The sequence below is a fragment of the Eumetopias jubatus genome, unplaced genomic scaffold, assembly GCF_037043125.1.
Source record: "Eumetopias jubatus isolate StellerSeaLion01/CBP00866 unplaced genomic scaffold, mEumJub1_p1.0 scaffold_2, whole genome shotgun sequence".
Taxonomy (NCBI): domain Eukaryota; kingdom Metazoa; phylum Chordata; class Mammalia; order Carnivora; family Otariidae; genus Eumetopias; species Eumetopias jubatus.
Window position 1 is genome coordinate 39650787 of NW_028274808.1, and position 16571 is coordinate 39667357.

At 37.9% G+C, this 16571-nt stretch overlaps 1 protein-coding gene across 1 annotated transcript in view; it reads left to right on the forward strand.

Moving 5' to 3' along the window:
• HOOK3 (hook microtubule tethering protein 3) overlaps positions 1–16571 on the forward strand; it is a 104227-nt gene that overhangs the window by 27401 nt on the left and 60255 nt on the right. Inside the window, exons 4-6 of the mRNA XM_028124134.2 lie at positions 1968–2018; positions 3794–3926; positions 8043–8110. Coding sequence (XP_027979935.1) covers positions 1968–2018; positions 3794–3926; positions 8043–8110 — 252 coding nt within the window. The remainder of the gene's footprint in view (positions 1–1967; positions 2019–3793; positions 3927–8042; positions 8111–16571) is intronic.

Consider the following 16571-nt stretch of genomic DNA (forward strand, 5'->3'; position numbering starts at 1 on the left):
AGGGAGGGAGGGGCAGAAGGAAAGAAAGAATCCTATGCAGGCTCCACACCCAGTGCAGAGCCCAATGTGGGATTTGATCTCACAACCCTGAGTTCATGACCTGAGCTGAAATCAAGAGTCATTCACTCAACTGACTAAGCCACACAAGCATGCCTAAATGATTACTTTTTAATGTTTTAACATGTGTAAAGCAATTCTGGATATTTAAAATAATGCTACTAATCAATTTGTGTTTGCTTGCTGTCTTGACCAAAGAGAAAGTTATATACCCCACCTTCCATGCACACAACACACATGTAAAATGCACACTGTCTTCAGTGTCATGAGTGTGGCAGAGACAGTAATATAGAGAAGGGGGAGAACTTTATCATATTCTTAATATTCAGAACTGGAAATGTCGGTTCTGATTTGCATTCCTGTTCTCCATATTTTATCCTGTTATATTTCTTCAATTTTAAGATACCGTTGATAGATAGTCCTTTTCAATAGGAAGTAAACTACCATTTAAAATGAACACTCTAGAATAAAAGAAATAAAGTGTATCATATATTTTCCATGTCTCCAAATTTTTCTGGAAGTATAAACATGTTAGTTTTCTTTATGAGATGTTTTCTTTAAGTTTTCGGGGCACCTGGGTGGCTCATTCGGTTGAGCATCTGACTGTTGGTTTCAGCTCAGGTCATGATCTCAGGGTCATGAGACTGAGCCCCACATCGGGCTCTGTGCTCAGTGGGGAGTCTGCTTCTCTCCTTTTCCCCTGCCTCCACCCCCCATACCCCAATGCTTATGCTGTTTTTCTCTCTCAAAATATATATGTGTGTATATATATATCTTAAAATAGTTATCAGTTTATATTTTCCCTTAAAAATAATATGTCTGATTGCACTGGATCACACTGCTATGACTAAGCCACTTTTACTTGATAGTCACAGCTTCTGCTGTCTTCTGTCCTAGGACATCTTCAGCTACTAACATTGAGTAGGAACAGCTAGGTAGATGGTCAACAGAATCATATTGTGTACATATTTTAACTTAACACAAATTTAACTGTATGAATTGAGTCAAAAAAGAAAAAGGAAAAAAATAATAGCCTAAATAGTATAGGTGATTCTACCTGTCATTTCACTCAGATAACATATAGGCCAGTGAACTCTTGCTTTGGAATGGCTGAGTGAGAGGAAACATGTTGGTCCCTGACCTTGCTTCTTGGATGCTTTTTTTTAAGTAGGCTGCATGCCCAGCGTGGAGCCCAAGGTGGGGCCCGAACCCACAACTCAGAACGAGACCTGAGCTAAGATCAAGAGTTGGACGCCCAACCAACCGAGGCACCCAGGCGCCCCAGGATGCTTCTTATACCCCAAGTATCTTGCAATGCTGACTGTTAACTAGCATTTCAAGATATAATAGTAATTTTTTAACCTTATGCTCCTAAATATTTACTTTGGTGCTCAACTAAAGAAACAACAGTCTTTCCTGACAGTGGAGAGAATTTGGAGACATTATACTTAGGTTACTTTAAGAGTAACCCAGTTTTTGTCAGTGTAATCAAAACATGAAAATTTAACATGATTGGAAACAATTTTTTTGTAAATCTCTTGAGATCACATAAATTAAGCAATGGCTTAGTCCTTTTGGTGATTATGGTAATTCGCATGTACTGTTGAATTTTATTTTTTATATTTATTTTTGGTTCAGAAATTTTTTTTTAAGATTTTATTTCAGAGGGAGTGAGCAAGCACAAGGGGGGTGGGCAGAGGGAGAGAGAGAGGAAGATAAGCAGGCTCCCCGCTGAGCCGGGAGCCCAGTGATGCTGGGCTCGATCCTAGGACCCTGAGATCATGACCCTGAGCCAAAGGCAGATGCTTAACTGACTGAGCCACCCAAGCGTCCCCAGAAATTTTTTATGTTGGATTATATTTTGATATGTGCTTGCCTTTTACCCAGTTGTTTTATATCTCTCTAAACAGATAAGCAATTTAAAGAAAATTTTAAAGGGAATCCTGGATTATAATCATGAGGTAAGGACTTTTTCTCACTCTGCTTAGAAGTATTACTATAGGATAATTTAATTTTATGATATTTTACAGTAGTTTCAAGTAAAGGAAAATTTACCTCAAAATTAATAATCGTTTATCTTCCATCGTATAGTTTTTAGGATGTTGGTTCAAACAACTATTAGGTAGTTACTAGATAAATGCTCTTTTTCACTATAATATGGATGGTTTGTAGATGATTATTAATTTATGTTATACTTTCTTTTCTGTCGTCTATTAACTCTCTTTTTATCCCCTTGTGAAGGTGGTTTAGAATCCAGGTTATTATTATAGTCCACTCCCTTGCTTACTTTAGTTTTATTCCTTGGCAAACCCCCATCTCTAGATTAACTCATTTTATCCTCTCAGGCTGCATCAGAACAGTCAAGTAATAGCTTGGGGGGAAAAATTAGGCAGTGGAACTAGTTTTACTTTAAATTTCATGATCACAGATATCAAATGGACACAACATAGCCTGGAAGCCTATATTCTTTTCTTTCTTTTTTTTTTTTTCTTTTTAAAGATTTTATTTATTTATTTGACAGAGAGACAGTGAGAGCAGGAACACAAGCAAGGGGAGTGGGAGAGGGAGAAGCAGGCTCCTCTCCGAGCAGGGAGCCCAATGCGGGGCTCGATCCCAGGACCCTGGGATCATGACCTGAGCCGAAGGCAGACGCTTAACGACTAAGCCACCCAGGCGCCCACCTATATAATTTTCTTACTGTTTTTCCCCAAAGTTTACCTGCATTTATACCTGCATCTATACTTACATCATTTATCTTCACAACTCAGTAAGTGATCGTGCTGTCCACCCTATTACTCAAGCCCAAAACCTATAAATAATCTTATAGTCCTTCCTTCTTTCGATATCATCGTAAGACCTACTAGTTATATCTCCAAAATACAGCTTTTTCTGTCTCTATTGCTACTTTATACCAAGCCATCATTAGCTCTTGTTTAGATTTCTAGAGTATTCTGACTGGGAACCCTGATTTTACCCTTGCCCCTCTACAGTCTATTCTTATTCTTCACTCTAAAGCCAGGATTTTTTAAAAAAATATAAGTCTGATTGTGCACTTTTCTCAGTCTTTAATGGTTTCCTATTGTATTGAGAATCAGATTCATACCTATTACCATAAGCCACCAGACACTGCATGACCTCCTTACCCTGTTCCCCTGTGAGGCGAACATGATAACATTACCCTGTTCACCTGTAACACGTGAGCCATATTCATCCTGCTGCTTTGCTTTTAGGATTTTCTTTTTTCAGTGTATGGTTATTAGACAGGGACCTGCCCATTTGTCTGCATAGATTTCATTTCATTTGGGGCCAATTTCCCCATAAAGGAATTCTCCATTCTCCTTCCTGATACAGGTGTTTGGCTATCAGCATTTTGGAGTCAAATGGAGTGAACATGTTTGGGGGGAATCTTACTGTTGGGGCATGAACCTATATTTAACCTCCCTTCTTTCTGGTGCCCCCTTGTTCAGAACCTCTCTGGCTCTACTTTCAACTTCAGAGAATTTGTCTTTCTAGGGGTGGTGAAGGGATCACAGTATTAAGTTTGGGGGTCTAAGTTGTGGTGATAGAGGTTGTTATAATTTAGGTATGGGAGGTAAAAATAGAAATTGGGAGTGAACCTGACATAACAGCTCGGTCCTTAGCAATGAATTTCTGGTGCTGACAAACTAATCTGTATCAAATATTTTATTTGGACATAAAATGTAAATGCAATTCTAATCCTTTTGTCGCCATTCAGATTTTAGGACAGCAAATTAATGACTTTACCCTTCCTGATGTGAATCTTATTGGAGAACATTCTGATGCAGCAGAGCTTGGAAGGATGCTTCAACTCATCTTAGGCTGTGCTGTGAACTGTGAACAGAAGCAAGGTAATTTATGTGATGTTAGTGTATGCATTTAAAATAAGGAAAGTAATATTATATATATTATACATAAATCACCAGTACAAACAATAACATCCTCATAAGGCCACCCTCAAACAAGGCCATTTTCTTTTTTTTTCCCCTAAGTAGGCTCCACACCCAACATGGGACTCAAACTCGTGACTCTGAGAGCTCAAGAGTTGTGTGCTCTACCAAATGAGTCCCCCAGGTGCCCCAAACAATGCCATTTTCTACAATTTTTCTGGTACTTTGTTTGCAAGCGTAAGAGCTTTGCAATTTAGAAAAATTTGATTGTGATAATATTCTTTTCCTTTAAGCAAAACTACATAATTCTGAGTGGATTATTTTTAACTGCACTGAATGTGATGAAATTTACTCTTAATTGGAAAAGGTCCAGCTAAGTTAATATCAGTAATAATGAGAAGGTTAAACTGGATCATTTCGGCTCTGGGAACTTAGAATTGGCTACTTTAGATTGCAGGTATGAAGGATTTATTTCACAAAATTTACTGAACTCATGCATTATGCTGGGGTTAGGAGCACCATGCCAGACAGAACAGACGTGGCACCTGCCCTTGTGGAACTGTTACGTGAGTGGAGGGGAGGGCAGGAAGCAATGCCACACACAACTGTGTGAGCTGAGAGGGATGAGTGCTGTGAAGGTAAAGTGTAATGGGCCAGGGAAGTTACGTAAGCAAAGATGTGGAGGAGGATGGATTAAGAGTAACCTGAATAGTAGGACTGAATGTCAGGAAGACTTAGGCTACCTTTGAGAGATTTAAAAAAACCACACGTATAATTGGAGAATAGTGAGGAAGGGATGAAGGGCGATGAAACAGAAGAAAGGTAGACAGGGACTATTCTAAACAATGATGACACGGTATTTTACTATTTTATTAGATGACCTTCATAGAAGATGGATTTTTTTTTTTTTTTAAGCCCAAAGGTTTTTTTCTTACTCCTTCTGCCTCATCCCCAGTGATGCAAAGTAGATTTTTATTTGACTTGTCTATACAAGTGTTGTATAGTGTTCTTGTGACAAGTTTGATAATGGTCAACATTGTTTTCTTGAAGCTATGACTAGTGTTTGGTCTGTGCTCTGAGAGTTTTTTCTAACAATGTATTTATTTCTCTTTGTCCCTATTCCTTTTAGATTTAGCATGCATGCTCTTATAGTAAGTTTTAGTTTATTTAGTTCAACTCAAGAATTAAAATAGAGAATTTTCTACATTTGTGAGTTTTGTATATTACTAAAATATCTAAACATTTTTTGTCAAAGATTAGAAGATTGGTATAAATAAGATTGAAGACAGATTAAATCTCTAGATGCTTTAATTTTAAAAGGTGTATGAAAATTTATTTAATATAGTTCACTGAATTCAGATAATGACCTCTTACGTGTTTATTCTGTTAAGAGATTCATCAACTCTTGGAAGCATATAGCTGTTAAGAGCTGGCTAATTGGATTTACCACAGGGTAGAAATAGGAGAACACAAAGATGTTACCTATATCCATAGTCCTATGGAAAAGCAGACAATCATAATACATATCCAGCTTCTTACACAGACCAAGTTTCTCTTGTAACACCTAGATTCCGTTTCTCCCCTGAAATTGTATATAAATGATGAAAACTTTGAATGAGGTTTTAACATCATATTTATCCAGAGGGCATTCTCTGTTTTCAGAAACATAGTTGAGAACTAAGAATCAAAGTAAATGAATTTGAGTTCAGTACTACTTGTCACTGCACATTTATGATGTATAACATGAGGCTTACTAAATTGGATCTTCCATTTGCTACCTGACGGGCATTGGATTAGGCACTCAGCCTGTTTCCTCGTCTACAGAATGAGGATGCAAAACCTGGTGATCATGAGTAGTAAATGAAATTGTATATGTGTATTTGCTTTGGAATCCATAAAGCACTATACAAATAAAAAAGACTTTATGTTTAGATGAGTTATTCAATTATTAGAAGTAAGGAGCAATGGCTCAGAACATTGACCTAGCATACATTTATCTTGGCCATCTGACTTCTCAAAATGGGGGAAATAAATGGTGCTAAAATTGAAAAAGCAAAGATTAGTAGAGACACACTGATGATAATTACTGAGTGTCTCTTTTCTGCCCAGTACTCTACTAGGTACTAACAGAACAAAAAATACATTTTACACATTAGGAAAACTATTCTACGACTTGCCCAGGATTTCTGGTTTGTAAAAGGCTAGGCAAGGACAACAACCCATGTCTCCATGTTTAAACATCATACTCTTTATACTAATCTGTAAATTCTGGCCCTAAAAGCTAAGTTTTCAAGATAATCTCGCTGACCTAGCACACCTCATTCTCCAGCACTTCCTCATAGATCTGCACTCAATAGTCATATATACTTGTATTTTGGACACTAAAGATTTGTAGGGTTTTTGTTTTGTTTTGCTTTTCAAAGATTGTACATTAACATAGTTCTCATCATCATTTTATCATGTGGTATTTTACGGTGTTCGCGGGGAAGGGCCTTGACGTGGCAACACCGCTTCTTAACTAACGCTTCCCCTCTCACACCTAACTAACTTCCTAACCTCCCTGTTCCCACTGTTCTTTTCTTCACTTCCAGTAGGCTGTCATTAAATTTTCCTTCCCCTTTATCAGTGCCACTGCTTTTTCTTTCCCATGTTCACAGTCTTTTATTTCGAGGGCCATTTAGTCAGTCTAGCTGTGCTGTTTTCTCCAGAGCCTTGGGATTCTGTGTTTGGTACCTCTGAGCAGAATATCTAAAAGCATTCCTTTGTATTCCAAGACTTAGAGGATGCTTCTTGTTAACAAAACAGAACAAAAAATTGAGCTCAGAATAAAGGACTTTTTTTTCCAAATAGTGGTTCTGATAAGAAATGCCTGTGATTTAAGTGTGTTGTGTATATTTGTATGTGTCACCACACATTTGATTGGATTCAAGTATCCTTAGAACAACACTTGCTTAAAAGTATGTTTTTGATTATTGAAAAGTTTTGGCATTAACAACCAAAAAGTCATAACTTAGTAGTGCTGCCAAAATACTTGGGTGTTTTGTTTTTGTTTTTGTTTTTAATGAGTTATCCATCACACAAAGCATTATACAGCTTGGCATTCCAAATACATGAGTCTCTTACCAAAAGATCACTTTAACAATTTCATAGTAAGATGCCATCATGTAATACTTGGAAATGCTGAGACAAATTTCTGGTGTATGTGTGGAGACGTTTTTTTGGATGTATGGGGAGAGAGGCAGGTTGAGGCTAAAATTCCCTAATTATTTTACTCTTTTAAATGTTTCTTATTAAAACATATTTACTGTATTTGTTAGAACCCAGCTGGCCTGTTGTTTTATTTAATGTCACTTTTCCGTTCATTGTTGGATTTGCAAATAAGGAAAACTACTTCTAGGGCTTTTTTAGAAGACAAGAAATTATCTTTTCCTACTGACAGCTAAGAGATCTTTCTCTTTTTTTGGTAGTGGTGAGGGTAAGTAAGATTGATGAAGTTGGTACTTTAGGTTATTAGTGATGTATTTTAAAGCCCAGGGTTATGCAATATTTGTTTAATTATGGTGTCACTTTCTATCTTAACTTCATCTTAATTCTTTGTCCTAAGCAGCTCTCAGGTTAAGATTTTTCTATTCTGTAGTAGAAAGTATTAAGGTAGGAATTGTACATGATGCAATGCTTTGATGTCAAACAAGAATAAAGCACAGACAACAGTTTTTTTTAACCTATAACAAAGTATAATGTGAAAGACAGATAATTTTTAAATTTTAGGAATAGTAATAAGGAGTTCTTTCTGTCCTGGCTTTAGGCTTTACCATTTCATTGTTTTACATTCCTAAGAGATTGTATTCCTCTGACCTTTAGCTGTAGCCTCAACTTTGTAAGTAACGGTGATGGTGGTGGTAGGGGGGTTTATCTTAAGGAAAGAGAAATACTGTGATTTTCGGCCTTTACTTTACCTGTGATGCATATGAAGAATTCCTGGAAAGAATGAAAACACCGAATTCATGAAGTGTGAGCCTTTACTCCTTGAGTATCTTTAACTTGAACAGTGACATTCCAGATTGTTCTTGTTTTCAGAGTACATCCAAGCCATTATGATGATGGAGGAATCTGTTCAACATGTTGTCATGACAGCCATTCAGGAGGTATGTTGGAGCTTTATGCTTACTGTTTGTGAGAAATTAAAGGGGCAAACTGGAACTTAAATAGTAGATGTAGAAATTTTAAAAAGAGATTCTCATTTTTTGAGAATTTTTTTCTTGCACTTATGTTAATAGCTTGCCTCGTTTTTGTTAAAAAAAATACATTTAAATTTCTCATTTGTATTTAAATCTTAAACATTTGTCTATAGGTATAGATATTCAGTAACTACTCCTAATTTTTAAAAATGCCCCAATGAACTAGAAATAGACTGATTCCTAAAGCCATTATAAATATATATCTTAAACCAGCAGTCTACCTCACACTTAATTATTGGTTTCTTGATTGGCAGAAAGTGGGTCTTCAACTCCAGCCACACCCAAAGCTATTTCTAGATGAATATATCGAAACTGTAGGGGAGGAAAAATTATCTTTCTTTTACCCATTCAAGTTCTCAGCTGAGACCTCTGTATCAAAGGACAGATTAACAAGAAAAAGGATACAAATGTATTTAATGTAAGTTTTACATAACATAGAGACCTTCTTAAGGAAATGAAGACCAAAGAAGTGTTTATTTTTTATTTAGTTTTTCAAAGAAGTGTTTAAACCTGAGTACTTTGGTGCTAGGTTTGATGAAGAGTGGAGAATCATGGAAAAATGTGATAGGGCAAATAAGGGTTTGAGTTAAGGGTAGTAACCTGGGGGAAACAGCAAGTCCTGTTGATTCAGAGTCCTTTCAGAATCCCTGTATCTTCGGAGATAAGGATTCTTCTTTCCTTTGAGTATAGGGAGGGCATCTTTTACATGAGGCTTTTCTGACCTGCTTGCTGTACCTGCTATTTCTCCAATTCCTTCAGCTTGAAGTATTCAATATGCCAAGGAGCCATACTTTGGGATAGCATGTCTTGAACTCCATCATATGTGAAACATAAAATTATAAAAGTAAAAATAAAATGTAGATTAATAACCAGTTGATCTCAGGATGTGAGAATGTTTTTAATCATAAAAGCAGTGGAACAAACAGGGGTACTAGGGAACAATATAGGACTTGAACGTGCAACTGACAGAAAAAAATACAACAGACAACATGAAAAATGCTAAGTGCAAATTAAGTAAAGTGGTTTTTTTAAAAATCTGACCATCTGACTGTAAATCGAGGAGTTCCCCCTACCCCTTCAGGGTTCTGGATTCACAGAACTCAGGAATGATGACAGTATTACTATAGTGAAAGAATACAAACCAGAACCAACTCCCCCCACCCCAAAAATGAATACAGTGAGGTCTAGGAGGTCCCAGATGTAAAGTTTCTGTTGTTCCCTCTCCATGGAATTAAGACCTATCACACTCCCAGCACATTACTGTGTGGCAGTTCTAAAGTACTGCCATCAAGGGAGGCTCACCTGAGTTTTCATGTCCAGAGTTTTTATTGGGGTTTCATTATGTAGGTATGATTGATTGTATCAGTGACCATGGGGTTGAACGCAGTTTCCAGCTCTCCTCCCCTGCAGAAGTCAGGCTGGTTTTCAAGTGGCTCAAAGACCCAGGCTGATGATACATGGCTGGTTTTGCTGGCATGGCCAGCCCCCAATTTCAGTTATCCAGCTTTTTAGCTTAAATTACCTAGGGGCACACAAATAACAAAGATAATCTTATCAGTAAGGAAATTCCAGAGATTGAGAGGCTGCTTGCCAGTAACAGGACAAAGGCCAGCCAGATTCCTTACTACACAGAAACTTTCAAAAACAAAGCTTTTAAAAGACGATCAGTTTAGCAGTCAGCTCTGATGGTAGGAAGATAAACTGGTACATCTTTTTAAAAATATTATATTCTTTATATCATATGAGATACTAGGTCATGAGTGTTAAAATATCAAAATGATCTCTCAAGCAAGACAGAAGTTATTTTGCTCTTAAGTGGTCCTGGATTCTGCTCTGTAGTCATCAGGGACCCAGCTTTCTTCTTTCTTATTGTCTGCCATCCTTAATACATGTTTCCCACTTAGTGGTTCACCTGTGGCTTCTCAAGTTCCAGCTACCATGTTCTATCTCCAGCCGTCAGGAAGGACTGAAGGAAGACTTATCCACTTCCTCTAAATAAACTTTGAGCAATTCTCATTTGTGTTAGCCAGATATTACTCACATAGCCACACAGGGAAACCATGGGAAATGTGGTCTTTATTCCAGGTAGTCACAAAGCCAGCCAAAATATGAGGAGTCTGTTACTAAGCAAAAATAGGAAAAAGAATAAGGGGCCACTAACAGTTCTGCCTTACTATAATTGATTCTGTAATTCTGTTTTTAGGAATTTATCCTAAGGAGATCTGAAATACAGAGATACATAATAGTAATAGTGATAGCAGACATTTATCTTGAACCTACTGTGTGCTAGATAGTATTGGTACTTACTAAACACATTATGTCTATTAACTCATTTAAAATTCACTACCATTATAATTAATGCTACTAAAATGTAGACTTAAAATTGTTAAAATGGCAAATTGTATGTTCTATATATTTTACCAAAATTTAAAAAAATGAAAAATTAATTGTAATATTTTGAGGTATATGCTGTTATTGTCCCCATTTTATAAAAGGGGAAACTGAAGCATAGACAATGTGAGTAACCTCGAGTTCACACAAGAAGTAGTGGCAGTATTAGAACTCAGGTTTAAGCCGTCTGAGTTCAGAGCCCACACCCAGAACCATTATGCTATATTGCCTCAAGATTGTTTATTTCAGCATTATTTCTAGTACTGAAACATTAGAAATAATCTAACTGCCCAGCAATTGGGGCACAGATAAATAAATTACAGTAGAATAATATATTGGCATATTAGGTAACGTTAAAGTATATTTTTGAAAAATATATAACAATATGGGTAAGGCTTATTAGGGAAACAGAGCACATGAGCAATATAATCCCATTTCTGTTAAAAAGAGAAATTAAGATGAGTGAAAATGACAAAATGTTAACCATCTCCAAATGGTTGGATGTTCTGTGCTCTTTTCTGTATTTGTCAATTTTTCTATAATTACAGGTCTGTAATTATAATCCAGAATATTTTTAAAATTAAAACCTATGACCAAGTGATTTTTAATTCTGTGAATCTAGCCCAAGGAATTATTTAGAAAATCAGACCAAGATTGGGCACAACAGTGTTTATCAAACTATTTTATATAACTTTTTTAAAGTTTATTTAAGTTAATCTCTACTAGACCCAGTGTGGGGCTTGAATTCACAACCCCAAGATCAAGAATCACATGCTCGGGCGCCTGGGTGGCTCAGTTGGTTAAGCGACTGCCTTCGGCTCAGGTCATGATCCTGGAGTCCCGGGATCGAGTCCCGCATCGGGCTCCCTGCTCAGCGGGAAGTCTGCTTCTCCCTCTGACCGTCTTCCCTCTCGTGCGCTCTATCTCTCATTCTCTCTCTCTCAAATAAATAAAATCCTTAAAAAAAAAATCACATGCTCTTCCGACTGAGCCAGCTAGGCACCTCCAAACTGTTATGTATTAATAGAAATATGACAACAGTGTGCCTCCACTGGGAAGCAAGTGTTTAAATTAGGGTACCTCCATCTCATGGAATGTTTTACAGCTGATACTAACTTGTTTTTAAAAAATTATCTTATGGGGCTCCTGGCTGGCACAGTCAGTTGAGCATCTGACTCTTGGTTTTGTCTCAGGCTGTGATCTCAGTGTCCTGAGACACGACCTCAGACAAAACCAAAGTCTCCCCCCACCCCCTGTGGAGGCTCTGTGCTCAGTGTGGAGTCTGCTTAAGACTCCCTCTCCCTTTGCGCCCCCCCCATACACACACATTCTCAGTCTCTAAAATAAATCAATATTTTAAAAAAAGAATAAAGTATCTTATGACAAAGGGAAAACAGTTAAAATGTCAAGTGAGGAGCATCTGGGTGGCTCAGTTGGTTAAGCGTCTGCCTTGGGCTCAGGTCATGATCCCAGTGTCGTGGGATCGAGCCCCACATCAGGCTCCCTGCTTGGTGGGGAACCTGCTTCTCTCTATCAAATAAATAAATAAAATCTTAAAAAGGTTAAAATGTCAAGCAAACAAAGCAATATATTAAGTTGTACATACAGTTAGATTTTAAGAATAGATTATATGTCTTTTATGTGCATATTCCTTTTGTTCATTTAGAACATACCATCAAGCACCTAATATGCACCAGGAGCTGTAGGAGGCATTCAGGATATAATATGAAAAAGACAGACATGGTCTCCTGCCTCCACAAAGTCTAAATCTCATTGGAGAAATGGCTAACCAAGCAATTCACATACATTCAAAACATTCAAAATGAAGAGTACGATAATGGGAAAAATATTAGGGGTACCTCAAAAGAGTAGCTAAGTCATTTTGGGGACTTAAGGGAAGGCTTCTCAGAGAAGGTGGCATCTTGACTGAGCATGGAAGGATGAGATGAGGTAAGGAAAGGGCAAAAAATTGTTCTAAAGTCCAGGAGGCAAGAGAAAGACCTACATGGAATGTTGGATGTACTGAAAGAAGAATGCCTATAGTAAACACAGTAAGGTAGGAAGTGCTTAGAAATTAGACAAGAGACCTAAAGTCATTAGAATATTGAGCAGTTTCATTAGGGAGTTGGGATTTTGGAAATCAGTGGATAGATTTTAAGGAGAAAATACATTAAAGTCTATATTTAAGAAAATCCATATGAAGAGAAAAATGGTTTGGAGGAAAACTGGGCTAGAAAAAGGGAGAGCAGTTAAGAGAGTGGTAATTATCCAGCGAAGAATGATAGAAACCTGAACTAGGTTATGGCAGTCAGGGCGGAGACAGGTAGACAGATTTGAAAATTATAGGAGCTTGAATCAATAGGCTTGGTGACTGATTGGACCTAGCGGGAGAAGGGGGGTAGCTGGATAGAATAATGGAAGTGAGAAAGGCTTCTGTAAAATGGTAGCCTTTTTTTTTTTTTAAGGACATTTTATTTATATTTCTTTACTGACATTTACTGTAGTAAAATACACATAACAAAAATTTGCCATTAGTGACATTTAGTATGTTCATAATGTTGTGCAAACATTATCACTATTTTGTCCCAGCACTTTTTCCATCACCACAAAAGGTAACCCTGTACACCCACTACACAGGCTGTTCTCATTTCCTCCTCGCTCCAGCCCATGGCAACCAGTAATCTGCTTTCTGTCTGTATGAATTTCCCTATTCTGGATATTTCATAAAAATGGAATCATACGATATGTGGCCTTTTGTGTCTGTCTTTTTGTTCATTTAGCATAATAGTTTCAAGGTTATTTTGTAGCATTTATCAATACTTGTTTCTTTTTATGGCTGAAAAATCCATGGTATGGATGTGCAACATTTTGTTTATTCATCAGTTGAGGGACATTTGGCTTGTCCTACTTTTGGCTATTGTGAATAGCCAAATATATGGGTTGTTTTGTTTTGTTTTGTTTTGTTTTTAAACAGCCGCTATTAATTCTTTTGGGCATATTGAAATTGAATTTCTCAGTCATATGGTAATTCTATGTTTAACTTTTTGAGGAGGCCCCAACTTGTTTTCAGCAGATCCTGCAGCACTTTACATTCCTACCAGCAGTGCACTAGGATTCTGTTTTTTTCCACCTCTTTGCCAACCCTTCCCTTGTTAGTGTCCTTTTTTTTTTTTTAAAGATCCATTCATTTATTTTAGAGAACACACAGGCAGGAGGGGAAGAGGGAAGAGAGTAGACTGTGCTGAATGTGGAGCCTTGACGTGGGGCTCAGTCCCATGACCCTGACATCACAACCTGAGCTGAGGAACCAAGAGTCAGACACTCAACCAACTGCACCACCTAGGCACCTCTGCCCATCCTTTTTCTAATAGCCATCCTACTAAAAAAGCTGAGAAGAGATTGGGTCAGGGAGCACAAGTGGAGAGATTAGCCTTCAATGGGAAGAATAGCACTTTTGTTAAAACAAGATTGAAAAAGGAAAAGATGGGCATGAGCCTTGCCAATTTTATGGATTAAGACATGGAAATTCTTATTTGCAGACAAGGTTTTCTGATGAAGAGGGCAGAGGTTTGAGAAGTAGGAAAGGTTTAGAATAATCTCAAAGGAATAAAGAGACTGCTGACTAGGGAGTGATCTCTAAAAGGAATAAAGAGACTGCTGACTAGGGAAACAACTGTACTTTGGGGGCAACTTTAAAGGCCCAATTGAAATTGGAAACTATATATTAATAGTGTCTTATGATTTAAATTTTGGTTTTTCACTCTCAGTACTTAGCAGTCTGGTGTATGGCCAGAAGAGATAGGTGGGTGGATTGATCTTAGACTGAGATTTTGCCAGGACGAAGGAATGGAGGATAAGAAAATTGAGATATTGACAAAGGTCATCAACATAAAAGACTGAAAAATCTAGGCTAGAAAGTAGAAGGTAGTTGGTTAAACAAATGATGAACCCTGGAAGCTAAAGCAGGGGAGGGAAATTCCCAAAAATAAGATGATGATGTTAGCAGAAGAAGGAGGAGTAAATGTGAGCAGGCAAAAACAATAATGTTTACTATAAAGTCTAAGGAGAGTAAAGAAGAAAGTGAATATCAGAATGATGGGTTCTCACTAGAAGGCCAGGAGAAAGGAGGGAGATAAAGGGCTTGGAAACCTCAAATTGAGGAGCACATAACTAAACGTAATTGAATTAGAGACGAGGGTTGAGAAAAGGTTATATCCAGAGTGTAGGACACCTAGGTTTTTATTCAGAGTTGTTACTGTGTTATGATGAGGACTTATCTGTAACAGTGGGAAAAGGAAAAAGACTGTGAGAAAATACTCCTAGTCCTTCTGCCACCTGCCTCTGATTAGATACTGTCTCTCTGAGCCGTCAGAGCCTTTATCACACTACAATATGCTTGTCTTTCTCACTTCACCTGTGTGTGCTACACCCGTGGATGGTACTTTCTTAAATATTTCAAAATTATAAAGGTGATTGTAGATGGTAGAATAATCATTTTTTTCTCTTTATATTTTTATGAATTGTATATTCGTTACAATGGGATTATTTTTTCAGTTGGAAGAAGTCTTAAAAAAAATCTTAAGATTAATATTGTCACAAAAAAAGCATAAACAGGGGCGCCTGGGTGGCTCAGTCATTAAGTGTCTACCTTCGGCTCGGGTCATGGTCCCAGGGTCCTGGGATCGAGCCCCACATCGGGCTCCCTGCCCAGTGGGAAGCCTGCTTCTCCCTCTCCCACTCTCCCTGCTTGTGTTCCCACTTTCACTGTGTCTCTCTCTGTCAAATAAAAAATAATTTAAAAAAAAAGAAAGAAAGGCATAAACATTGAAGCCAGTATTTTTTTTACTCTTACTGAGATTTTTTTTTCCTAATTATGCTGAGGGACTTTGAAATCTTCTCATCCCATTAATATAGAGCAGTAATTCTCAAATTTCAGTATGTATCAGAGACCTGGAGGACTTTATTAAATATGTTGCTGAGCCCTAACCCCGCAGTTTCTGAGTCAGTACATCTGGACTGGGACTCAGTAATTTGCATTTCTGGAGAGTTTCCAAGCAACACTGATGGTTTGAGAACTTCACTTTGAGAACCACTGACAAGGAGAAAAAAGTACAGCTGAACATAACATTTCAGTTCTTTTTTTTTTTTTTTAAGATTTTATTTATTTGACAGAAAGACACAGCGAGAGAGGGAACACAAGCAGGGAGAGTGGGAGAGGGAGAAGCAGGCTTCCCACCGAGCAGGGAGCCCGATGCGGGGCTCCATCCCAGGACCCTGGGACCGTGACCTGAGCCGAAGGCAGATGCTTAACGACTGAGCCACCCAGGTGCCCCATAACATTTCAGTTCTCTCAGAGTGGCCCTGAAGGCTGAAATTACAAGATCTCTCAACAGTGCATCCCCACATTTCTAATTGTATCCCTTTCTTTTGTCCTTCAGACAGAACATAAGAAACAATAGAAAATTGGGACCATTTGAGTCTGCCCCTGACATTTGTCACAATCAGAATTTTATTCCCTTCTCCCCCAAACCCTCACACGTTATGGATCCTCTCTCTGCAACACAAGGGTGAGAGAGGCTAAAACATGGGTGTGTGTGTGTGTGTGTGTTATAAACATCAGCCAGTTCATTTTGGCTAATATTGATGTTGCCCATATTTATTCTTTAGATAGAGTTACTGAAGTGTTGCTGTTTTTTACTGAAAAGTCAGTTTTAAAACATTTAGCCACTTTTTTTTAAAGATTTTATTTCTTTATTTGACAGATAGGGAGAGCAGGAACACAAACAGGGGGAGTGGGAGAGGGAAAAGCAGGCTTCCTGCCGAGCAGGGAGCCAGATGCAGGGCTCGATCCCAGGACCCTGGGATCATGACCTGAGCCGAAGGTAGACGCTAAGACTGAGCCATCCAGGCACCCCAGCCACTTTTTAAACTTAAAAATTTGTCTTAATTCTTACAACTGGGCTTACGGTGAAAATGA